The sequence below is a fragment of the Rhinolophus sinicus genome, chromosome 14 (genome assembly GCF_057876585.1).
Source record: "Rhinolophus sinicus isolate RSI-liver-muscle chromosome 14, RSI-T2T, whole genome shotgun sequence".
Lineage (NCBI taxonomy): Eukaryota > Metazoa > Chordata > Mammalia > Chiroptera > Rhinolophidae > Rhinolophus > Rhinolophus sinicus.
Window position 1 is genome coordinate 69,736,705 of NC_142514.1, and position 27,886 is coordinate 69,764,590.

The 27,886-nt window shown below is 35.3% G+C and overlaps 1 protein-coding gene across 1 annotated transcript in view; it reads left to right on the forward strand.

Annotated features, from left to right (window-relative positions):
- The window catches only part of BTBD8 (BTB domain containing 8), an 81,628-nt gene that overhangs the window by 32,883 nt on the left and 20,859 nt on the right, over positions 1–27,886 (forward strand). Inside the window, exons 5-9 of the mRNA XM_019753054.3 lie at positions 5,350–5,439; positions 14,593–14,673; positions 16,020–16,116; positions 21,410–21,498; positions 21,937–22,039. Of these exons, the coding sequence (XP_019608613.3) occupies positions 5,350–5,439; positions 14,593–14,673; positions 16,020–16,116; positions 21,410–21,498; positions 21,937–22,039 (460 nt within the window). The remainder of the gene's footprint in view (positions 1–5,349; positions 5,440–14,592; positions 14,674–16,019; positions 16,117–21,409; positions 21,499–21,936; positions 22,040–27,886) is intronic.

Genomic DNA, 27,886 nt, shown 5'->3' on the forward strand with positions numbered 1-27,886 from the left:
TTATGCTATAAAGTTCGGTGGATTTTTATAAATGCATATTGTCCTGCATTTACTATTACAGAATTATACAGAATAATTTTAACTAAAAATCTCCTGTAATTGACCTATTCAACTTTTCCCCTTCCCCAGAACTCTGGCAATTTTTTTACTGTCTCCATAGTTTTGCCTATTTCAGAATGTCATATAAATAGAATAATGCAATATGTAGCCTTTGCAGACTGGAGATTTTCACTTAGCAACATACATTTATGATTCATCCATGTTTTTATGTGGCTAATTCCTTTTTAAATGATAGTTCATTCCTTTTTTATCACCGAGTAGTATTTCATTGTAATGAACGTACCATGATTTGTTTATCCTTAGTTTTGGTGATTATGAATAAAGCTGTTATAAACATTTTTTATTATTATTAGTTTCAGCTGTACAAAACAATGTAATAGTTAGACATTTATACCCCTGACTGTTATAAACATTTGAGTGCAAGTTTTTGTGTGGACAAAAGTTTTCAGATCTGTTGGGAGTGTAATTGCTGGATCATATGGTAAGACTATGTTTAGCTTTGTAAGAAACTGCCAAAATGTCTTTCAAAGTTGCTGTATAACTTGCATTTCCACCAGCAACGAATAAGAGTTCCTTTTGGTCCTCATAAGCAATTGATATTGTCAGTTTTGGGATTTTAGTCTTCTATTAATAAGGTGTATACTGGTATTTCATTGTTGTTTTACATTTTATTTCCCTAATGACAAATGATGTTAAGGTTTTTTTCTTTTTTTTTTTTTTAAGGGAAACAGGACTTTATTGGGGAACAGTGTGTACTTACAGGCCTTTTTTCCAAGTCAAGTTGTTGTCCTTTCAGTCTTAGTTGTGGAGGGTGCAGCTCAGCTCCAGGTCCAGTTGCCATTTCTAGTTGCAGGGGGCAGAGCCCACCATCCCTTGTGGGACTCGAGGAATCGAACTGGCAACCTTGTGGTTGAGAGCCCACTGGCCTATGTGGGGATCGAACTGGCAGCCTTCGGAGTTAGGAGCATGGAGCTCTAACCGCTTGAGCCACCAGGCTGGCCCTTTTTTCATATTCTTATTTGCCATTTATAGATGCTTGGGAGTTTTTTGTTCAGATCTTTTGCTCATATAATAATTGGGTTGTTTGTTGTCTTATTGTTGAGCTTTAAGAATTCTTTGCACATTTGGAATGGAAGTTCTTTTTCTAACATGATTTGCAAATACTTTCTCCTAGTTGGTGCCTTGTCTTTTCATTCTCTTAATGGTATCTTTTATAGAGCAAAAATTTTTAATTTTAGTGGAGTCCATCTTACCTTTTTTTTTTCTTTTATGGATTATACTTTTGATGTTGTGTCTAAACTTATCACCAAATCCAAGAACTTAAGTTTCCTTCTAGAAGTTTATGGTTTTGTGTTTTATATTTAGGTCTATGACCCATTTTGAGTTAATTTTATGTGAGGTCTGTAGGTTTATTTTTTTTACATGTGGATGTCCAGTTTTTCCAGCACCATTTATTGAAAAGACTATCCTTTTTCCATTGAAATGCCACTGTGCTTTTGTTAAAACTCAGTTGACTATATTTATGTAGGCCTATTTCTGGCCTTTCTATTCTATTCCATTGATCTCTGTGTCTCCTCTTTCACCAATACATGCTGTCTTGAGTACTGTAACTGTATAGAAACTCTTGGAATCAGTTTGTGTGAATCCTCCAGCTTTGTTCTTCTTTTTCAGTATTTTGCTGGCTATTTTAGGTTTTTTGCCTTCCCATATAAATTTTAAAATCACTTTGTCAGTATCTACAAAATAGCTTTCTAGGACTTTTATTAGAATTGCCTAAATTTTTTTCTTTTTGTTTTGCTGGAATTGCCTAAATTTTAAAATCCTAAATATGCGTTCAATTTTGTCAAATGCTTTACTATATTTTGATGGTCACATGATTTTTTTCCTTTTATTTTGTTGATGTCTAAGTTGCTGGATTTTGAAATGTAAACCTTGGCATTTATGCAATAATTTCAAATTCGTTGTGATGTTTTATTCATTGTATTTATTGCTGGATTCAGTTTGCTAATATTTTATTTAAGATTTTTCCATCTATATTCATGAGAGAGACTGGCTTATAATTTTTTTTTGTAATAGGTCTCAAGGTCATACTGACTTCATAAAATGAGTTGGGAAGTGTTTCTTTTTTTTCTATTTTTTAAATTTATTTATTTAAGTAAGATTGATTTTATCTCTTCCTTAAATGTTACTTTGAAGTCACTGGAAAGTCGTCTTGGCCTGTTCTTTATTGTGTAGGTTTTATTTTCATCCTTTTTTTTATAGTTTAATTTATTGAGTTGGGATTCATATACAATCAAATGTACACAATTAAAAGTCCAATTTGATGAGTTTTGACTAATGTATAAACCTGTATAATACCACCACAATCAAGATATAGAATATCTTGGGAACCTAAAGGGAACCTGAAAAGTTCCCTTGTGCTCATTTGCCATCAGCCCCTCCCCTCTCCATAGCCCCAGGCAAAACCTGAGTTTCATATGCTTATTTGCCATCTGTATATCTTTGGTGAGTTTCCTGTTCATGTATTTTGCCTATTTTTTAATTGGGTTATTTGTTTTCTTATTGTTGTGTGTTTTCTAAATTATAGGTTATTTATAGGTTATTTTAACTGTTCTAAAATTTCATGTAAACGAACTCTTGACATATTGTCTTTGGCTTCTTTTGCTTAGCGTAATGTTTTTGAGCTTTATCTTTGGATATTATATATGTATCAGTATTCCATTCAATTTTTGTTGCTGAGTAGAATTGCATTATATGTATGTACCAGAATTTGTTTATCCATTCTCTTGTTGGTAGACATGGTTGTTTCCAGTATTTAGCTATTATTAATAAAACTAACATGCACATTTGTGTGCAAGTCTTTGCGTGAATATATATTTTCATTTCTTTTGGGTAAATACATAGGAGTGGAATTGCTGGGTTATGTGATAAGTGAATGTTAATTTTTTATGAAATTGACAAACATTTCTCCAAATAGGCTCTGCCATTTTTCACTTCCACCTACATGCTATGAAGAGTTCCAGTTGTTTCTCATCTTTACCACCATTTGATTTTTTGATTTTTTTTTTATATTTATTTTTTAAATTTATTGGGGTGACAATTGTTAGTAAAATTACATAGATTTCAGGTGTACAATTCTGTATTACACCATCTATAAATCCCATTGTGTGTTCACCACCCACAGTCAGTTCTCCTTCCATCACCATATATTTGATCCCCCTTACCCTCATCTCCCACACCACCACTTAATATTATCAGTCTTTTCAATTTTTGCCTAGTAGGTGTGTAGTGGTATCACACTGTGGTATTTATTTACATTCTCTTATCATTAGTAATGTTGAGTATCATCTCATGTGCTTATTGGCCATTTGCAGATCTTATGATGTTTCTATTCAAATCTTTTTTAATAGATTTTAATATGCTTTAAGAGTTTTTTTAAAGCACTCTTACTATCACTTTAGAGTAAGTTTTAAAATCATGTCTTCCAACTTTTTTCTTCTGTTTGATGGTTATTGGGCTATTGTGGGTCCTTTGCAACAGCAAAGGAATGAAGTTATAAATTGCCACTAAAAATACTTGATCAAGATTGTGTGGAATCTAGAAATTAATTTAGGCAGAATGGATGTATTAACAGTTTTGGGTCTTTAAATCCATGAGCACAATTTAGCTCTTTCTTAGGTCTTTTAAAATTTATCTCAACAATGTTTTACAGCTTTTAATATAGAGGTGTTGCACTTTTATTTGTTCCCATGTATTTCACTTTTTTGATACTAGTGTAGAAGAAATTCCTTCATTTTCTAGTTGTTGATTATTATGCTTGATTATCTTTGGGTGATTGCTGGACATTTTACTGAAAATTTATAGAAATAAGTTGACACTCTGGGTGAAGTTATTTTAATGAAGACAGGAATTCCTTTTGCTTCCAGCTAGCTGTTAGACTAAATGCAGATCTCTTTAATCTAGTCAGGGATTGAGCTGATTCAAAGCTGGATTTAATTCTAATAAGGGCTTGTCTATTTCCCATTCATTCTTCTTCCTAGTGTGTAGTCCTTCAGACTCCAACTGTAATCCTGTGGTATCCACGAAAGCCTCCCCTCTTTGATGGACCCCAAATTCCAATTTGTGTGCCTCTAAGCCTGTGAAGATTGCTAAAAGCTATGTTCAGCTTCTTGGCCTCTCAGCTATTGCTTTTGTTTTCAAATTTGGCAATTGCCTCAATGGAAAAAGTTACCTCAAATACCTGATCACCTCTTTTGTCTTCTCTCTTATAGTTTGTCTCAAAAGCTACCACCACAATTGCTTTATGATGCCTTCAAATCATGCTTACAGTGGTACCTTGGGTTTCGAACGTTATCTGTTCCGGAAGACCATTCGAGTTCTGAAACATTCGAAAACCGAGGCACTGTTTCCCCATAGACAGTAAAGCAAAATGGATTAATCCTTTCTAGACCTTTAAAATCAACCCCTAAAACTGCAAATTTAGCATGAATTTTACTATCTAATGATACTATAAATCTATGAAATTTATGGTGTTCGTAAACCGAAAGTTCATCAATGGAGATGTTTGAAAACCGAGGTACCACTGTATTTATTTTTTTAAAGATATGTATATATATATGTACATGTGTATATATATGTGTGTGTGTGTGTGTATATGTGTGTGTGTATGTGTGTATATATATATATATATATATATATATATATATATATATATATATATAAACATAACATAACATGCCCATTTTTTCTAGCTGTTTTTAGTAAGAGGGTTGGTCTTAGACAACCTAGTCAGCCATTGCCAGAAGTGGCTTTCTCTTCTCCCTCTTGCCCTCCATTCTTCCATCCTATCCTCAACTAGAACATAACATTGTTTTCTGTAGTATCTCATTTACTGCTGTATTCCCAGCACATAAATAATGCCTAGCACAGAATAGAAGTCAATAGATATTTGAAGGAACATCTTTTGGTCTTTATTTTTACATTTGTAAGTGATTTATTACTTTCTTACTTAATGGAAATAGTTTCAATTATTATTAGAATTAAAGAGATTTTTTTTTAAGAGAAAAAACTGAAAAGATAAGGACATTAGAATTAATGTTATAATCAAGCGATCAAATTACTTAGGTAAAAATATAGGTTTATAATTTTTATTATAATCTATCAGTGAATACAAACAAGACAAATAGATTATCATGTTTTAAAAGATAAAGATGAAGAGTTTCATGAAAAATTACATTTTGCATAGTATGTAAATCTTTACCTGTGTTTTTTCCCCCCTCTTCCCTTTAGAGCCATTTTAAGTGCCAGATCGAGTTATTTTGCTGCAATGCTGTGTGGCTGTTGGGCTGAAAGCTCTCAAGAGTACATTACTCTTCAAGGGTAAGCATAATTTTTACAAGGCAGCTTGACTGCAAATGATTGCCAATAATACAAAGCACTTTTTATGAATCAGATCTCCCTGTGTGTTCAAGGAAATATTTCTCATGTGGTAAAATTCAACCAAGTGCATTTTCTGAAAATGAGGTAGCAGGGGACATTTAGTAGTAGAGATAGTATATTAGCCATCTTAGACTGCTATAACAAAGTACCACAAAAATTTAAACAACAGAAATTTTATGTTCTCACAGTTCTGCAAGATCAGTATGCCAGCAAGGTTGGTATCTAGTGAGAGGTCTTACCTTGGGTCCCTGGGTTGCAGACAGCTGCTTCTCGCTGTGTGCTCAAATGGCCTTTCTTCAATACATGAGGGTGGGGTGGGGGAGGTGTAAAGAAGGTAAAGAGAGAGAGAGCGCTGGTGTTTCTTCTTATAGGGACACTAATCCTATCACATCTGTGCAGGTCCCCACCTTTATTACCTCATTTAACCTTCATTACTTCCTTAGAAACCCCATCTCCAAATGTAGCCACACTGGGGGTTTAGGGTTCAATACATACTGGGGGTGCCAAAAAATGCATACACATGACTTGTATTCATCTTTTGTTATCAGTATATATTATTACAATTTTGATACAGTTTTTTCCTTTCTTAAAATGTGTACACATTTTGGCACTCTTTGTATATGTGACTTTGGGTGGGTGGGGGAACACAAATACTCAGTCTATAACAGGTAGTTTCTTTTCTCTTTTTTGTCTTTTAAAGAATAAATTGAATAGGTATAGATTTCAACAACCTATGATAATGTAATGGTGAATGTGCACAATTGGTGGCGATTTATACAAACTACCGATACAGTTATTAAGAGTGAACTACTTCCTTAAATGGTGACATGGAACATTTTTTGGTCATAGATGTTCACTGTGAGAATCTGTACAATGTGGGGGGAGGGCTGTCTCTGTAGGAAAATTGCCTGGGAGATCTGACAGAGCCTCTCAACTCTGCGTCATTCTCACCATTGATGTTTCCTTAATTGGGTCAGTCTTGGCCAGAGACTTATGTAGATATGAAACGGTGATGGTGGAAATTCCATAACAGTGGATGCATGGAAAGTACTGATAAATTCTTACCATTTATTTGTCACACAGGCTTATAATCTTGAGCCTTCTAGGTTACAATGATCTGGTTCTCTTTCTAACTAAAACAGATTCCCAAATCCCTCTCATTTTGTAATTTCTCTTTATAAAACAGAATTTTGAAACATTATTTGTAAGAATATATAATGTGTTTTATTTTTTGATATTTTATGCTTTTAATAGAAATGCAACACATATGCAAAATGACCTAACCCCTTTTCTTTCATACCAGGGCCTTTAGAAGGTTACATTTTAATTATACTACCACAGTTTGAATACAGATCACAACATATTTTGCAGTCTGTTTTTTGGGTATAGTGTCAACTACTGCCACTGTTAATGATTTCAGTTATGCATCCATGGAAATCACGTGGATTCCCTTATTTCAGTGTATTTTTTTTAAGAAAAAAGACTAGACTAATGAAAGAATGATAAAGAAAAAATAATGGAGCATATAAAATTGCATATATAAGTATCAAGTTTTTACTTGATATGGCTACTAAAGTAAACTTCCTCTCCAACTGATGTGTCCCCCCCCACATGCATAAAATATTATACATGGAAGGTTTTTCTTTTTTTTTTCAGTCTCCCACTAATATAATATCAAAACGTAACATCAATTGCTTTGGTGATGTTAAAAAAAAAGTAACGTTTGTGTCTAAGTAACTCTGTTGTCTTTTCTTCTGAGTTTCTCTTATTTAAAAATTATTTTTATTGAGATATAATTGACATATATTATTGTGTTAGTTTTAGGTGTGTAATATGACCATATATATGTATATATATATATATATATATATATATATATATATAAATGATTACTACAATAAGTGTAGTTAACATCCATCACCACATATAGTTACAATTTTTTTTCTTGTGATGAGAGCCTTTAAGATCTACTCCTCAGCAACTTTCAAGTATACCATACAATGTTATTAACTATAGTCACCATGCTGTATGTTACATCCCTAGGATTTATTTATTTTAGAACTGGAAGCTTGTACTTTTTGACCACCTTCACCCCTTTAACCCACCCTCTACCCACTGCCTCTGGTGACCAGTGGTTTCTGATTATGGAAGATTTTATATGCCAAGCTAAAAAGTTTGTTATCCTGTGGGTAAAAGGAATGTGTAGATGGATCAGTTGGTGACATTTTATCATCACTGTTGAAAAACAACCTGAAAGTTATATGTATCCTACTGATAAGATCTCCTTTTATGATGAATTTAAAATGATCCCTTGAGTACAGGAAGAAGGATAGTGCCAGCAGAGGCCAGTCTCTCTAAGTATGCCAATGCTAGGGATCATCACTGTGGTGTGATTTTGGAAATTTGTCCAGGGACTAGTTTGACTCAGAATGCAACTTTTTTTGGAATTCCTTGAAAATCATGTGATTTTTTTTGCAGTGAGATAAAGGTCAAAAGAAGTATATGATCATGGGATCTTATGCTACAGCATGGGAAAGTAATTTACAGAGAGTACATGTCTAATTATTTCCTGGAAGAAATTTTATTTCCTTGTATATTTAGTGACAGTTTTTACTACCTGATGCCTATTATTGTATACCTTTGTTACTCTCTCCAAATAGAGTCTATCCTCAGCAGTAATAATAGCTTACAATAATACCGTGTATTTTCTAGACTTCTTCCACATTTACTATGTCCTTTGATTTTTTAAAATCAGTCTTTGAGAGAGCAGGTCTATTCACAATTATAGGTGAATAAAAACAAGATCAGGTAAGTTAAATATCTTCCTGAGGTCACCTGGTTAATATAATAAGTGCTTCTGCTAGTATAAATCATGTTTGATGATTCCTAATTCAGAGTCCAGTCCACCACAGTCACTGAAGACATTAAAAGCTTCCTATTGACATGTGTTCTTGAGTAAGCTAAACAGCCCTCCACTATTTAAATCAGTGACTTTCAACAACAAAAAATAAAACAAAAAATTTTTAACTAAAAAAAATAAACAAAAACAAACAGACAAATAAATAAATCTGTGACTTTTAAACTTAATCCCATAGGACCCTAAAAATCCTGGGAACACATGGTGTGGGATTGGGATCTGAGGGGAAGGCCCTTTGGGAAGAGGCCCCTCTTCAAACAGAGCTGCACTACCTTTATCTGTTTATATTGTTCAAGATGACCTCTGAGTTTAGCTGTAGGAATGAAGGCAATCTGTAATCAGCCATCATGAGCCATCAGATTAAACATTCAAAACACACAGGCTTTTAAAGATGAAGTCTATTTATTAAGAGATCAATAGACAAGAAACGAGTGACGTCAACTACTGGTCTCTACTTTCTTACCTGTAATTTTCCATCTTTGATCATGATGAAGGTAATGGATAAGTAGCTCCTCTTATAATATGGCTTGACTACTGCTGACCAACTTTAATAGCTGTTCAAGGACAAATCAAATAGAAATAACCAAATTTGCCATCACAACAGAAGTGAAGGGAAAATACTGTAAGATGAGTGAGCCATCAATGAGCAGGCTGTCATCTTACACAGTATTTTCCCTTCACTTCTGTTGTGATAAGCAAGGCTCTGCTCCTTACTGGTCTATCTTATCCAAAGCTGCTGTATTAGCAGTGGAGGCTCACTTCTAATTGGCTTATTCACTTTTAATTCTACCACATTGGAGATGAGTTACATATCTTTTTTCTTGCCTGATAAAGCAAGGTTTTCTAACACTAACATGAAAGAAGAAAGTACCTCCTGACAGCTGGGTTTTATCTACATCCTTTATTATTATTATCCACAATATGTTTTTCTTTTTTCTCTTGTATTACATATCAAATTGACTGCCTCAAATTACCACCTAAAATGTAATTAGTATCATGGTATATAAAGCTATATAGAAAGACTAACGGAGATTTAGGAATTTTACTTTAAAAAAATCACATCTTACATGCAAAAAAATGAAATTAGACCACTTTCTTACACCACATATAAGAATAAGCTCAAAATAGATTAAAGACTTAAATGTAAGACCCGAAAGCATAAAACTCCTAAAAGAAAACACTGGCAGTAAACTCTTTAACATTGCTCTTAGTAGTATTTTTTTGGATATGTCTCCTCAGGCAAGGGAAACAAAAGAAAAAAATAAACAAATGGGACTACATCAAACTAAAAAAGTTTTTGCAAAGAAAAGGAAACCATCAACAAAACAAAAAGAGAACCTATTAAATGGGAAAAGATATTCAACAATAATACATCCAATAGGAGGTTAATATCCATAGTATATAAAAAGTCTTATAACTTACCACCAAACCTCCCCCAAACAATCTGATTTAAAAATGAGCAGAGGACCTGATAGACATTTCTCCAAAGAGGACATACAGATGACCAACAGACATGTGGGAAAAAAAGATGCTCAATGTCATTAATCATCAGAGAAATGCAAATTAAAACCACAATGGGATATCACCTCAGACCTGTCAGAATGACAACAATCAATAAATAAACAAACAACAAGTGCTAGCGAGGATGTGGAGAAAAGGGAACCCTCGTACACTGTTGGTGGGATTGCAAACAAGTGCAGCCACTACGGAAAACAGTATGGAGGTTCCTGAAAAAATTAAAAATAGAACTACCATATGACCCAGCAATCCTAAGAATACTTCTTGGGTATTTATCTGAAGAAATCCACAACATTAATTCAAAAAGATATATACATCCCTATGTTCATTACAGCATGATTTACAATAGCCAGGATATGGAAGCAACCGAAGTGTCTATCACTATACGCTGGATAAAGAGGTGGTACATATATACCATGGACTATCACTTGGCCATAAAAAAGAATGGAATCCCACTCCTTGCAATAACATGGATGGACCTACAGGGTATTACGCTGAGTGAAATAAGTCAGACAGAGAAAGACAAATATCATATGATTTTACTTACATGTGAAATCTAAAAATCAAAATAAATGAACAAACAAACAGACTCATAGATACAGAGAACAAACTGATGGTTGCCAGATGGGAGGGGGTTTGGGAGAGCTGGATGAAAAAGGTGAAGGGATCAAGAAATACAAATTGGCAATTACAAACTAATCATGGGGATGTAAAGTACAGCATAGGAAATACAATCAGTAATATAAAATTATGTATGGTGCCAGGTGGATACTAGACTTATTGGGGGGAACACTTTATAAGTTATATAAATGTCTAACCACTATGCTGTACATCTGAAACTAAAATAATGTTGAATGTCAGCTGTAATTGAAAAAAATTTTTTAATTTTTAAAAATTACATATCTTAGGAATTTTTATATTGTAGCAAAGTAATCTACAAAACAAACTCTGTTTTCATATTATATTGTAATCCTGGATAGATGTTTCCATGGGTAGTGTGGAATAGTAGAAGGTTAATGGACTTTGATGTCCTTATAGGCAGTCTTACATCCAGTCCTATCTTGTTATATGACTTTAGGGACATTGCTTACAGTCCCTGAGCTTCCTGAGGTTGTTGAAAAGATCAAATGAGATAAACAAGGAAGGAAGCTGGCATCGTGCTTGGTACATGTTATGTGTTGCTTGATAATATTTGTCTTTTTTTTCTTTCCCTAAATTAGATTATTTTCATTTTCTAGAGAGAAATGGGTTCAAATGAGGGTCATTATCAATACTAGGATAGCGATGCCTACTTTGCTTGATCAGCAGCCTCTTTTGGAACTATGCCACAGTTACATGTCTACAGGATGTTTTCTGCAATAAATTAGAATGAAATCCTGTCTGTCCTTACAGAAAATTATCACAGTGCTTTTAATGAATTGGTAACTAAATGACGTAATGCATGTGATATTTTTTAAGTGGGACGGACTTCAGTAAGTTGAGGTAGGAATAGTAAAGCCTGACAACCCTGGTTCTACCCATACCCCAGAGTTGGGAGTGGAAGGCAATGGTTAGAAGTTCTCCTGTTCTGGTGGAGAAAAGGGAGAATATTTTACATCCTATACTGGAAATTGAACCATAGCCAATATTTCTGTAAAGAAGTTCCACATGTTTCTATTTTATGTAAGTAGGAGTCTTCCAGTGGTGGCTTGGGGCTTTGAAGCATAAAATTGGATTTTCTTATCTCCTTTGGGAGATTCCTGGGACTGCTCTGAACCTTCAGTATGATCTTTTGGAATATAAATCAGATTATATTTCTCTTCTGACTAAAATTCTTCAGTGCCTTCTCATTGCAACTAGAATTAAACCCAACTCTTGACGCTATATGATCTGGCCCCTGGGCTTTTCCCAGAACACCCCACCTAAAGTATTAATACCTACAGCCCAACTCTTGAGTTGCTCTCTTTTATGTTATCCTGTTGTATTGTGTTCATGGCACTTTTCACTATTAAAATTATCTTCTTCATACATTTGTTTACATATTTATTGCCCATGTCCTCCCTCTAGAACGCAAACTTCCTGTATCCTCAAGGTGTAGAATAGAGCCTGTCATTCAATAAATATTGAATGTGAAGGAGTGAACAGATGAACAAATGAATGAATGAGTTACTTTAGCCTACACACATAGGAATTTGAAACTTTAGGAAGCATACGTAAAGAACAGATTTTAGTAGACTAGGCACGTGTTCAATCTCAGATCTTAGAGTTCTGTCCTCTCATACATTTTTCTTTTTTCTAACTCTGAGTATATGTATGTAATTTTCATCTGCAAGCTTTTATTCTAATTCCATTTAAGTGGGAATAGTGCTTTAAATCTTTCCATTTAAGCTATGAACTATTGGAGTAATTTGTTGTTTATCTAGGTCAGTTGATCATGTCTTTATAAACACTTTTAGTAAAAATGCAAATGACTTACAGTAATGAGAGTGCAGTTTAGTAGAACATCTGTCAAGGCAGCAGGAAAACGGTTTCTTGCTGTTTTTGTAGCTCTCATATTAGCTATCATATATACTGGTGTATAGGCTCAAATGTCTAGATTTTGCTATTTATTTTAGTAAAAATACTTTTGTTTTTATTTGGTCATTGTTATCTTTTGCTTAAATATGTCAAGTCTTAAAAGAAACTATTCTTTCAACATTAATGAATAATTTTCATTAACATTGATAAGAATGGCTCTTGATAGAAGATAAGTGTATGGGATAGTATACATCCTAGTAATTTAGAGTTTTGAATCAGCAGAAACCAGTACTTAGCCATAGTAGGGTTCAGTAAATATTTATAAAATTAATTGAAAAGTGTTTATATGTTTTCAACTGAGTGTTCCTCTGAAGGTTAGGGAAGATGCTATAAGTGCCCTAATAAGCCATTCATTAAACATTCATCAAACATTTATTGAGCGTATATTATTTAAGGCCATAAAAATCAAAGCAAACACCTTTCTGAGTTCTACCCTATGGGACTTCATTTCTTTTCTTCTTGCCTTCCTCCTTTTGTTTCATTAGCAGATATTAAATACTATGCTTAACAAACTGGGGGTGGGGTGGGGGGTCTTATCAGCACTGTCCCGACCCTTATTCCATTGCATTGCTCTAGTATTATGTGGGAAACAGAAACTCTTCTCATCCTGGGAGTATTGAATCAATGCTCACACTCTGTTGCTACTACAGATGAAAGGATAGCTAAGATACAAACCCTGCCCTCACAGAACTAAGTCTAAAAGGAGAAACAAATACGTAAACAAAGATATCATAAGTCAATTTGATAAATGTGGTAATGAAAGTATATGTAGCATACTTCTTAAGAGCCCAAGCTTTGGACTCAGTCTGTCTGGATTTAAATTCTAGTGCATCACTAGCCATTTGACCTTGGGCAAGTTACATCAGTTTTTTATCTATAAAATGAAAACTAATAATATCTACTGTTGAGTTGTTATGATTAAATGAGCCAATGGTATTCAAAATGCTTATTAGCTCAGTGACTGGTTCATAATAAGTGCTCAATGGATGCTAGTTACTACTATGTTAACATTCAGTGATTTCTTTTTTTCTTTTTTTTTTTTTTTTTTTTGGCCTAGTGGCATTAAGGAAACAATCAAAGATAATGTGTCTGAAAGATGAAATAAGTAGAGAGGGAGAGCATTTTAAGCCAAGTGAACAGTATGTGCTAAGGTTTGGATGTATAAGGAACTACAAGTAGGTCAGGTATAGGAAATGAGTAGTTCATTACCTTGGAACAGCTGCTAGTGAGGGAGAACCGAGGTCAAATGATAAAGAACATTGTACACCAAGCTAAGGAATTTGGACTTTTTTTCTATGGACTATGGAGAATTGTTGACGGGTTTTCAAAGTGGAGGACTGTATCAGATTTACATTTTAGCAAAGTCACTCTAATAGCAATGTGGGAAATGGAATGCAAGGAGATTATTTCAGGCAGGAAACACGTATGAGAGGATACTGTTATAATACAGATGAGAGAAAATGAGGCTAAACCAGTAAGAGGGGAAATAACAGCCGAGGATGAATTGTAGAAATTTTTGAAGGTATAAATGATGGGATATAATGAAGGAGAGGATTAAGATGAACCTCAGGCTCTGATTTAGGTATCTAGATGATAATCTAGATGCTGTTAGAGTTTTGAGGGGGCCCAATAAGTAATGTACTTTCTTCTTGTTCAGAATAAGACAGAAGAATCAGCAGATGAAGAAAACATTGCCTTTGTTATTGATAAAAAAACTGTTAAAGGAATAAAATGTGCTTTAATGCAAGAGCTGAAATCAACTTGCCTGACTATGTCTCCTCTAAGACAACCCACCTGAAAGTCTGAATTTGGATCGCAGTTGCACTTTTTCTCCATCTCCTATTCCCACTGGTTCAGAGAAGAAAGGAGAAAAGAAATCAAATTACCTCTCGTCTTAAGTTCCTCCTGACCAACGACCAGTGGTGGTGTCCATGAACCAGATAATTCACTCCCCTTAGCATAGAAATAGAGGGTAGGACAGATAAAAGTGAGATTAAAACTTTATCGTGGCTAAAAGTTTATGGGAAAATGGAATGTATCACTGATATCAGTTAAACCTTAATTATTTCTGGATTTGAGTTTAGTTTTCTTTTATATTTCAGTATAAACCATGTAGAAATGAATGTTATGATGCATTTTATATATGGAGGAACTTTGGACTTTCCAGATAAAGCTAACATTGGGTATGTATTACTTTTTAATAATTTTAAATATAAAAGTATTAATGTTTTTTGGCTTCTGCTTTGTTGACATAATGTTTCAAAGTGTCAGTAAAGTGGAAGCTTCACTTTTATTACCCCTTTTGCCATATTTTGTGTGTGTTTGGGAATATCTAAAAACAATAAGTCACTGTATTTAGAAGAAAAGCAATTCACAGTAATAAGATTTTTAAAAGTCTTTATTAGACTTAAATTATGCTAGAAAAACCTATACTTGTGGAAAATAAATGGCAGGTTTTTATAAAATAAGATTGATTGATTGAAACTTTATCAAATTTTGAATAATTATTTTACTACTTTCTTTTTTAACTTTAGGATGTCTCTTTTAAACAGCAAAAGAAAAACATTAAAATTAATTTAAGAACGTAGACATCCTAAAGACCAACCATGATGTGATTCTTAAGTTCTCCATAGTGAAGTGTCATTTAAGCTGCTGAAATCCTATTGGAGAGTGAAATCTACCTTACTCTTCTAATTTTCTGCATGCCCTCTCCTTTTATTGCTATCCTAAAATCAGACAAATGAAAACTGCTCTTTTAATTTTAAATATTTATTGGTTCCTTTAATTACAAACTGAATAAATATGATTTTGGGGATAAAGTATCACGAGTCACAAGGATTAAATACTGAAGATTTCCTCCTGAAAACCTATTTGAATTTCATCATGCCCTCAAGGCTTGTTGGTTTCCTAAGTACCTAACGTGTGTGTGGGTGCTCAGAAGTACTTGTCAAATGAAAGAAGCAGTGGAACCCTTCAGAGTCATTGGATGCTGACTCCAATCTTAGCGTCATTTGTAAGCATTTTCAATATGATAAGCATCAATTAATTGCCTGGACCAAATTTTTATCATACAAATTTGTTGAAGAGTTTTGTAACTTGAACAGCTTTCAAAGCAGTTTCCTGGACTTCAGTGTATGTCTCTGAGAATCTGAGGGGAATTTGATTGAAACGTCTCCAAATTTACTTCTTGTTATTTTCCATTATTCAAATCATGTGACAGTGCTTTCAACTGCTGCCTTATGTCCAGTTTATAATCCATGAAGAGTATCTATTATGTAGGGCAGAAAGTTAGAATTAAAATAATTCAGATTTTTCTTTTTTCTAAAAAGATTGTATATTATCAGGAAATTGTTGTGTATTATGCCTTGGTTTTTAATTTTAATTAATTTATTTGTTTTCAGTTACAGTTGACATTCAATATTATTTTATATTTGTTTCAGGTGTACACCATAGGAGTTAGACATTGATATAATTTATGCAGTGATCCCTGTATGCTGGAGAATTAACACTGTATCTATTTTTATTTTAGTCAGATACTCAATATAGCTGATATGTATGGACTACAAGGATTAAAAGAAGTAGCCATCTATATTTTAAGAAGAGATTATTGTAATTTCTTTCAGAAGGTAATTATTGAGTCTCAGAAATCATTTACCCAGATCTTAAAGTCACCCATTATGACCTACTAGATTTTTAACTCTGATAGTAAATAGTGCTTTGAATCTTAAAAATATTAAGTCATTTTAACTAATGGAAACTTTAGTTGAAAAATAACTCATATGGTGTACTTGTAAAAAACAGAAATTAATTAAGATAATTTTAAGTAAAATACAATTGAAGTGGGGGGTTAATGTATTTATATAGAAGTATCCTCCATAATTCCAAGGTGGAGTATACAGCTGGGATTCAGGGTTTGGAACTAAGAGAAAGGAAATCAGGAACCAAGGTTACCTTCTCTTGTCAAAGTGCATTTATCACAGTGCTTCATTGGTTCTTTTCTTTGAAGTTCTACTCCTTCTTCTACTTCTCTTTATACCGTGTTGCCCCGAAAATAAGACCTAACTGGAAAATAAGAAGCCCTAGCATGATTTTTCAGGATGATATCCCCTGAACATAAGCCTTAATGCGTCTTTTGGAGAAAAAATTAATATAAGACCCGGTCTTATTTTCGGGAAAACACGGTAGCATGTGCTTGGGGTCGTATATATTTCTCTTCTACCTGTCTCCCGAGGTGGAGTATAAATACTAACTTTTAAATTTTAGTTTATGTAAACATTAATTTATGGTCTAAAGAAAGATCCCACGCTATCTATGCATTTGTACAGATGCAATTTAGTATATTGTTCTTAGATTATTTTCCTTATTTATGCTTTTCTACTTTTTCTAAATTTTCTGCAATGATCATGTATTACTTTTATAATCAACAAAAAAGCACAAATCTTAGAAGAATTGTTTACATCAATATTCCCCTCTTATTGGGTACTTGAGGCAACAACATGCATTGTACAAAATGTAATTAGGTAATTTTAATAATTTCAATAACATTTAAATTTATATTTTTGTATTGGGTAGGACTTTTCCTACCTCTCCATAAGCTGTAGCTAAGAAAGCACCCCGTGTACTAAAACAGAACCACTGACAGCTGGGTCCAGCACCACCACCACTACCACCCCCTCAAGGGTTACTGAAAAACAAACTCCTCAGCTACCTTTAATCAACCATTAATTCCAGCCTCTATAAGTAAGGGAGCTAGGAGAAGGAGGGCAGTCTGTGGTGTCCTCAGATTTGTGGAAAGTGAAGAATTCTGGTGAAAGATATTCCTTCTCTCATCTGCTTCCCCCATCTTCTCAGCCAAGTGAAGGGAGAGAAATCCAAGCATATCCCAAATAAAGATTATAGATAGAGGGTATCTGCATTGAGGAGATAATATCTTCTCATCCCCAGAGGGTCATCTACTATATCTGTAAAACCTGGAGCTTCCATTAAAGAAAAAAAGAAAGTGGTGAGAGATTTCTTGGGAGAGCCTGGAATATGCCTCAGAAACCAGTCAGAGTATCCTTGAATGTGCGGATTACTAAAGGAAGGAGGTTTGCTGAGGAAGCCAGTACTAGCCTGGTGATTAGGGACAATACTTACTGTCATAAATAGAAAACATGTGGGGAGTTCACTGCACAGCTGTTACATACGGTACACAGGAAAGGAGGAGGACCTCAGTGGTTCCACGAAGATGAGAGGAGACTGACACGGCCGGATACCACTGTGTCCCACCTAGGGAGTCCCTGTGCATTACGAACCACTAGAAGAGTCTTTATCCATTGAGAGGCTGGGGTGAATCCAGTCTGCCCCTGAAAGAGCCACCACATCAGCAAAGGCCTCCAACATCTGAATTAGAGCAAAGTCAAGGACGTCCGCCTACTACCATGTTAGTCTCTGGTTAGTTACATAAGGTGGCCCTAGCCTCTCCACAGGAGTTAGAACCAGAAAATGGAGAACAGAAACCAGACTATGCTCTAGTCCCTGCTCCATATCTCCCAACTATAAATGTAGTCAGTGATGGGGGAGGGAAAGATTTAAGTCAGATATGAGATAGCTGTTTAAACAGTACTATACTGAATTTCAGTACCAAAAGTAACCAGAAAGAACTGAAATTTGCCTATCATGGCATTAAGGGATGGTCAAAGGGGGAATTTGACACAACATGGTTGATAACACTAGTTGGGAAAAAGAAGTATTATGTTAGTATCTCCTGTGAACTGAGACTTCTCAATAAACCAATTATACCTAATATTTTTAAAATAATCTCTTTTATGGATAGTCTGCACCACTGCCTGTTTTTTAGTATGTTCATGACTATACATGGGTTATATCCAGCTTCTTATATTTCACTTTCAATAATCCACTTAATTTTTAAAACACAAAGGTATACTTGTTGCCTTTAAAACAACAGAATTTCTTTTGTTTTGTTTTGTTTAACAGGACTTTATTGGGGAACAGTGTGTACTTCCAGGGCTTTTTTTTTTTTTTTTCCAAGTCAAGTTGTTTTGTCCTTTCAATCTTAGTTGTGGAGGGTGCCGTTCAGCTTCAAGTTGTTGTCCTTTCAGTCTTAGTTGTGGAGGGCGCAGCTCAGCTCCAGGTCCAGTTGCCGTTTTTCTAGTTGCAGGGGGCAGAGCCCACCATCCCTTGCGGGAGTTGAATCGGCAACCTTGTGGTTGAGAGGACGCGCTCCAACAAACTGAGCCATCTGGGAGCTCAGCGGCAGCTCAGCTCAAGGTACCATGTTCAATCTTAGTTGCAGGGGGCACTGCCCACCATCCCTTGCGGGACTCCAGGAATTGAACTGGCATCCTTGTGGTTGAAAGCCCATTGACCCATGTGGGAATTGAACCAGCAGCCTTTGGATTTAGGAGCACGGAGCTCCAACCACCTGAGCCACCGGGCCGGCCCCAACAGAAAATTTTTAAAAATTATTGATATGATATTTTGTTGAAAACTTTCCCCCCTTATTTTAATATAGTCTGTATTACTGTGGTAACAGATATTTGAGAGAACAATTTCTGTTTTTATTGACCTTATCTTTATTTGCTTTACATGTTTTGATACTATATATTTGTGTAAACATATCTTTAAATATATAATTTTAAGTTCTAGATCTCAGTTATGCAGTTTCTTGGCAGTGACTTAAATATAGTAAATCTTTAATAACATACTCCATAGTAATACAGATTTGGGTATAATGTGATGAGTAAGTGGCCCTGGAACTCCTAGCTGGCTTCAGTCACTTCATTAACTTCACAATCTTGCCTTTACTTGATTTTTGGACTTTATAGGATTATAGTGGGCTTTACATATTTTTTGCCACTGATTTAAAAATATATTTTAGGTAATGATTTAAATATATGTCTTCCCAAATTCTACAAGCAGGTTTTGAAAATAACTAAATATCAGTCATCCTATTTCACAAACACTTGGGAATCAACATTTCCATATAAGGAAAGTTCTCAGAACACTAAAGTTAACCCTTTAAGCCAGGGGTCAGTAAACTTTTTCTATGAAAGACAAGATAGTAGTATTCCAGGCTTTGTGATACAGGTCATGTGGTCTCTATCACAGCTACTCAACCCAGCTGCTGTAGAGCCAAAGTAGCTATAGACGGTATGTAAATGGGACAGTATGGCACTATTCCAATACAACTTTACCCAAAACAGTGGTGGGCTAGATTTGGCCCACAAGGTATAGTTTACCAGTCTCTGCTTTGAGCAGCAAATTATTTTGTATTTTAATAATTTTTGTGGAAATTATTCTTAAGTTACATATGAATTAGTGGACTTTGTTCTAGAGAGCTGGTCATTCTTAAATAAAATTAGACTGCTGGGCTGTTTAACTCCTGTGTTTACTTTTATAATTTTTGAGACTTCTGATGGCTTTTAGGTTGTCAAGTATGTCTATACCAGTGTTCACTTCACTCATAATAGTTTGATACTCTCATCTGAAGTGGGTCAGACAACCCAATTATTTAACTTGATAGAATTATCACTGTATAATCTATATAGAGAATGTCATTTCTGACTTTAGGACAACTTAAAGTACCTCCAGTTATCTAAAAGGAACAACGGAATTATTAATATGCAAAGCAATATACTTATATTAAATTTCTGAAACACTAGTATAACACTTTTAGGAGAAGGGTATTAGAAAAACAAATTAATAGCAATTCATAATTTTAAAAGTTGGAAATCACTGAACTTCCTTATAGAAAGGACTCTGCTGGAGACATTTCTAAAGAAACTTTTGCTCAGGCGGCCGGATGGATCAGTTGGCTAGAGCGCGAGCTCTGAACAACAGAGTCGCCGCTTCGATTCCCACATGGGCCAGTGAGCTGCACCCTCCACAACTAGACTGAAGACAACAAGCTGCCACTGAGTTTCCAGAGAGGAGGCTGGATAGCTCAGTTGGTTAGAGCGTGAGCTCTCAACAACAAGGTTGCTGGTTCAATTCCCGCATAGGTTGGTGGGCTGCGCCCCCTGCAACTAAGATTGAAAACGGTGACTGGACTTGGAGCTGAGCTGTGCTCTCCACAACTAGATTGAAGGACAACGACTGGGAGCTGATCAGCCCTGGAGAAACATACTGTTCCCCAATATTCCCCAATAAAAATTTTTAAAAAAGAAAAAAAAGAGATTTTTGCTCTTCTCAAAGTAGGGGATCTTCAGAAGTATACATTTGGAGACTGTATACACAAATTGGCTGATTGTCGGTCTTTATTAAGTGTGTAAAGCCCAAATCACAATGAATGAATGTGTACAAAGAGAAGTTGAACTCTGTTCACCCTGGTGGGCGATAGATGTGCTAAGAACGTGGTTCCAAAAAACTGAAACTGTGGCATAGGCAACATGTAGCACAGAGGTTTAACACTGAGAGCAATGCGTTTTCACTATTTATATCTACATTTTATTTGTTTGTTGTTTTAGTTCATTACTTCTGTATATGTGCTTTTAAATATATATATATAATTATGATATAATTAAATTCTATCATTTTATCTGAGGTCAGTGCAGCACCTCCCATTGCACGAGTACTTAAAGTTGTATTTATACTTTAGGAAACAGATTAGACCAAATGGTTATATTACAACATTATGTGCTAGAAATTATTGTACCACTTTACTTTTAAAAAAACATTTGAGCTAAATGAAATTAGAATAAAGATGGTGGGCATTCTGGCCGCTAAAAGAGCTCTAGTGCTATTCTACAAAACTAAAAGTTATTAGTGATACTTGGTATTAAAAGAATAACAGACTATTGAATTACACGTATTTATTCTGCAGTTTCAGTACATAAATCAGATCGTCTTTATGAATCAAATACTTTTAGCTTCTATAAATTGAAAAAAAGTAAATGTAGTGTTTTCTATCAATTTTAGCCTGTTCCCAGAAGGTTGGCATCTATTCTAGAATGCCTGATTATTGCTCATTCAGTTGGAGTGGAAAGTCTTTTTGCTGACTGCATGAAGTAAGTGATCTGAAGTAATGCTGATACAATTAATTTAGGGATTTTGTTCTTCCATTCTCCTAATTTTCTGGGAACTTTTAGACTTGGCGTATTTTCTTGGGCATAATGTATGTATGTAGCTTAATGCTTAGCTAGTTGTGACAGTTGAGGAGAAATATTGATATGGATATTACTCAAAATGCTTGTGATCAATTTTTATTTTAGCTCAACCATTGTTACTTACGTTAAAATCCATACACATTAACCCAAAGTGGATTTAAAATATATGTTTGCTGAAAAAGGAGCATACTTAAGTCCATCGTGGAGCTGCTCAGAAAATTAACTGTAAGGGTTAGTCAAAACATAGATATGTACAAATTGAAAATGCAAATATTATTAAATATAATAATGAAAAAATATTTTAATTTTTCTAACTTGGAATTCTTTTATTTTTAACAGGTGGATTGTAAAGCATTTTGCAAGGTTTTGGTCTGAGAGAAGCTTTGCAAATATACCTCCTGAGATTCAGAAAAGTTGTCTTAATATGTTAATTCAGTCCTTAGTAAGTATAATCTGAGTATCCTTGTTTGTGTTTGTCTTCAAAAAGTTTAGTCAGTTTTGTGTAGGTACTTTCTATGTTTTAAATATAAATGTTTTATTTATATTGTAAAAGCAAGATGAGAGAACCAAATCTAGATAACTCAGAACCAATTCTGAGAATCTTTCTTCAAGATTCTGTTCCTTTGTACCAAATTCATTAGGGTTCAATCCGAGAAGCAGAACCACTAGGAGCTATATATTGGCTCATGAACAAAAGGCATATGGTGCCAGGGATGTGTGGGTTATGCATTGGCTCAGCAACATGGACTTCCACTCACTAAGGTGGATTTGGGCCGAACACTGAAACTTCTGTATGGCAACATTCCCCAAGAGGACCAGCTGTCTTCCTGGTGGCAGGTTAATTACATTGGACCACTTCATCATGGAAAAGGCAGTGCTGTGTTCTCAGTGGACTAGGCATTTGCCCTGGGTATGAATTTGCCTTCCTTGCTCCTAGTTTTTCTGCTAAAACCACTATCCACAGACTTACAGCATGCCTTTTCTACCATGGTATTCCAGACAGCATTGCTTTTTACTAAGGAACTCACTTCACAGCAAATGAAGAACAGCAATGGGCCCATGCTCAGTTTCATTGGTCTTACATGTTTTCTGTCATCTTGAAGCAGCTGGCTTGATAGGATGGAGGAATGGCCTTTTGAAAACTCACTCGCAGTGCCAGCTACGTGGCAGTGCCTTCTGGGATTGGAGCGGTACCCTCCAGGAGGCTGTCTATGCTCTAAGTTAGTTTTTGATGTACGAGTATGTTTCTGTTTCTCCCATTACTAGGATTCATGGGTCCAGAAATTAGGAAATAAAGAGTGGCTCCACCTACAATTATTCCTGGTGATCAAATAACAAAATTTTTGCTTCTTGCTTCTGCACTTTAGTTTCTCCTGATCCTAGAGATCTTAGTTCCAAAGAGCGGACTTCTTCCATCTGGGGACACAATTATTCTACTGAATTGAAAGTTGACTGCCTCCTTCTGGCTACTTGGTAAATCAACAAGCTAAGAAAGGGGATTACTGGTTGATTCAGCCCAACTATCAAGGGGAAATCAGGTCGATACTATATAATGTGGGTAATAAGGAGTGCATTTGGAATGCAGTACTTCCATGTCCTACGATTAAAATCAGTGGAAACTAACAACCCAATGTAGGCAGCACTGACAATGGCCCAGATACTTCAGGAATGAAAGTTTGGGCCACGCTACCAGAGAAAGAACTACAAATAGCAGAGGTACTCGCTGAGGGCAAAGGGAATATGGTAAAAAGGGACGTGATAAAAAGGTAGTTATAAACACCAGCTATGACCAAGTGACCAGTTATAGGCATGAGCACTGTAATAGTTATGATATAACATATTCATTTCCCTTTTTTGTATGAATGTTTCTGTACATATTAAACCAAGTATTTTTTCCAGTCTCATTCCCCTACCATCTAATATAAGATATGCTAACAATAGTTAACTTTATATCTCTCTGTTTAAGTTAGGATACCACAGGGGAGTGTGAATCAGTTTGAAGAACAATCACCCAAAGATAAAACGAGAATTTTTTGTCTTCTTTTAAGGAAGGGGTTAGTTGTATAGCAGATAGTTATGTTAGACAGAAGCATGACTTTGTTACTGTCTCCATTTGGAAATTTAGTATGGTTTAAGGAGATGTGTATGGGTGCCAGGTTGACAAGAGGGGGCTTTGTAATGGGTCAGATTGGCTAGAATAAACAATGCTTCCCAGAAATTCTTTCTTTGTATGTTTCTAGTTAGAGTGGCCCTAAAAGACCATTTGGCATGAGATTTGAAGTGTAGAAGCAAAGCAGCAACTTTTTTTTAAACACTAGGAAGATAGGAGCAAGCACTTTTAGCTCCTACATGTTGCTTATTTACTGACTCACCTTGTTGGTGTGGAACAGCAGCCAGGCCTGCAGCTCCTCCACCTTGCGCTGTATCCCCTTTGGCTTCTCTTACCTATTGGGCAGGGATGTGTTGACCTCCGTGATGAAAGGTCCCTCATGAAGGACACCCATTTCATCCAGATTGGAGGCAGTAAGAACAGAAATGGGTCCATTCTTGTGGGTGTCAGCTTGTCCTTGCTTTTCTGTACCTTATGTCCATCTTCCCTTCTTGACTGCCTGCCCTGTGGACTTCAAACTACAGCATCACATACAGAGACTATTTAACCTTCTCCCATAATTGCATAAGGTCAAATCCCTATAACAAATTCCTTTATGTATATAAATGCCTCCTAGTGGTCCTGTTTCTCTGGTTGAACCCTGAATGATACGTCAGATTGGGTCATGTAGAAGATACATCTAAATCTAATGGGGAGAATAAGTAAGCCATCAACTGGTGAGATACCATTGCAAAAAAATCAGTGTAAATCCGTTTATGCTAATGAAGGACTTTGTAGTTTTGTGTTGTTTTTGTACAAGTAGGGAATCAATGCGAGATGGTGAGTGCCTCACTAGGACAGGTGGTCAGGGGACTGGGCCACATCACAGAGAGAGCCAGGAAATGGCAGAGCTAGGTAGGAGCTGAGCACCATGCTTCCTTCAGCAACACCCTGCCTCCAGGATATTCTAGGTTTCCTTTGTGGCCCTGCTTTCCAGCGGAAAGGAGAGAAGGGAGGTGTCTATGATGGCAGTGTCAGCATCCCTTATGGACTGAGGCCAGTAGGTTGGGACAGCCATGCCTGCCAGGGAGCCCGCTGTGTCATCTGCTAGTGACCAGTTCCAAGGACTTTTGTAATTTTGTTGCTTACTATTTTGCATTAGTTTCTTTGGTCAGTGAAGTTCTTCCTTGCTCATCAAGGCAAACAGATGGCCCAGCTATAATTCAGTTCAACAGAGATAAAAACATCATTTACTACTAGTACTTCTACTACTACTACTACTACTACGAGGAGGAGGAGGAGTATTTGGTGGCTTTTTAAGACCTTTACCATTTAAAACATACTTTCTATTTTTTTAAATTTGGTATAAGACAGGTACTTTTATCTCTATTTCACACATGAGAAAAGAGAATCAGAGAGGTAAGTGCTTTATTCAAGTTCACAATGTCAGTAAATGACAAAGCCACGTCTTAAAACCAATTGCTCCCATTCTAAAGATAATATGATAGGAGCTCAACGTGGGCAAAGATTTTTCTTTAAAGAAATGTGAGCCTTGACTTCAAGGAACTCACAGATTGATGGAAGAATTGGCGTTTAACTACCGTGTTTCCCCGAAAATAAGACCTAACCAGAAAATGATTTTTCAGGATGACATCCCCTGAACATAAGCCCTAATGCATCTTTTGGAGCAAAAATTAATATAAGACCCAGTCTTATTTTCGGGGAAACACAGTAAGTAAAAATACAAGTTAGAATATGAGTGCTAACAGCAAGTTCCATGTCAGTCTCATTTACCTTCATAGCCTCAGCCTTAGAACAGTGCCTAGCACTTATCAGGCACGCGGTATTTATTGTCAAGTAAATAAATGAATGAGTAAGTATAATTCGTATTTCAGGTATGTACGTGGGATCACAGAGGTTAAAACAATTGATTCTGATTAGAAGGATGAGAGGTAAATTAAGATGAACCTGAAGATAGAGGACAATTTCAAAATAAAGTACATTAGGGCATTTCTGATAGATTTTTTAAATGTGTCCAGGGTCCTGGAGACTAGGCAGTTCTAATATTCTGCTGTAACTGGAATAAAAACGATAAGTCTGGGGAGAGGCTAAAGCCAGATTGGGAGGAATCTTAATTGAATGTCTTATTAAGAAGTTTTTGGGTTGTTTTTTTTACAAGTGGTTTAGCTGAAAAATAAGCCCTTCATATTATGCCTTTCCTCTCCTATCATATTTTATTTTGATTTTATAGTTCTAATCGGGTCCTTGTAAGTTTGTGAACACTTGTTTTTTTTCCTTTTAAGACAGATAAAAAGATGAACATTAGAAAAGCCAAACACCCACTTTGATCAGTAGTCTCTTGGCATCATGGTGATTATAATGAAAATTTGAAATTTTGTCCTTTTTTGTGGCTATTCAAGTTTTAAGAAACATTAATATATTCCTCATATTTTGTTATATAAATAAAATATACAGAGGGTGCCAAAAAAGTGTATACACAGTTTAAGAAAGAAAAAAACTGTATTAAAACTGTAATACTCAATATATGCCGATAACAAAAGGTGAATACAAGTCATGTGTATATATATTTTTGGCACCCACGGTATTTAGTTTTCGATTAAAAAATAGAATATTTTTGCAAATTAAAATTAGAAATATGTTATCCAAAAAAATGAAAGAAAGAGCAAGCAGTCTTAAGTTGTTTTGAGTTCTAATTCAGTTCAACCACATGTACCATGGTAGTCAATTTACTCCATCAGTGATATGCCCACACTGTCTTATTCTACGGGAGATAAGAAAGTGCTGCGCTGGACTATATTTGAAGATTTTTTAAAAAGTTTTAATGTGTGGGACTTTGAGGTTTTTCTGTTTCTTAGTCATTATGCAGCAGTTCAAGTAAAATGCGGTTGCTCCCTCCTCCCAAGTACAAACCATTGCTTTTGTGAGGAAGGGAGAGCAGGGTGGGGGAATGAGTGGAACAGAGAAAGGTGTTAGAAAAGTTAGGACTTCATAATGTAATTACTTGAATTATTTCAAAACATGATTAAATTTTTCTATTTCAAAATGCTTTGTTTAAGCTCTTTAAAAAGGCAAATTATGAAGTGTTTTTAAATTTAGGAAAGTTAAGACAGTCTAGTTGTGTGGGTGGTCACTACGGTAAAACTAAAGTTGTATATATTTTATGCTATTAGTCCTAAGGCCAAAGGGTAGCTGAAGGCCTATTTGATTAACACTATATCATAAGGATTAAGAAATAGTATGAGTCAAAAAAAAACACAATAGTATGAGTCATTGTGTTTCTTCAATATATGGTGTTAAGACAACCAGGAAGCTAGCTGGAAAAAATTTAAGTCTGATCTATACTTTACATCCTGATATGCCAGGATATATTCCAAATGGATCAAAGGTTTGGATGTAAGAAAAATTACATCATTAAAATACTGCAATAAACTCTGGGAGAATTATTTTATAACCTTGGCAGGGAATAGGGTTACAAAATTCAGAAGCCATAAAAAAATGTCATTACATAAATATGCAAAATTTCTGTATAATAAAAACCAACCATAAGCAAAGTCAAAAGGCAGTTCATATCATACTCATGATTCTATTTTTCGTAATACAGAGTTCCTACAAGTTGATTTAAGAAAAGGAAAGAAACAGCTAAACATAGGATAAGATTAGACAGTTCACAAAGAAAATACAGACATCTCTTAATTTGATGAACAAATTCTCAGCTTCATTTATTTAAGAGAAATGGACATAAAATTGCAGTGTTGGGCCATTTTCTATCTTTTAGACTGAAAAAAATAAGGAAATTTGTACTATGTTAATAAGAGTGTAGGGAAGGGTACAAATTAGCATAACTTTTTCAAACTTTTTTGACTGTGCCCTAAAGTAAGAAATTCTTGTTTTGTAACCCAGTATACTCACACATAGAACCGAAACAAGTTTCACAAAAGAATACTTACTGTTATTACATATGTACTGATAGTTTCTCCCCTCCCCTCCCCTCCCCTCCCCTCCCCTCCCCTCCCCTCCCCTCCCCTCCCCTCCCCTCCCCTCCCCTCCTCTCCTCTCTTCCCTCTCCTGCTCTCCTCTCCTCTCCTCCTCTCCTCTCCTCTCTTTTCTTTTTTCTTTTCCTCTCTCTCTCTCTCTCTCTCTCTCTCTGCTGTTTTGTTTTGTTTTGTAATGCTGATTGCG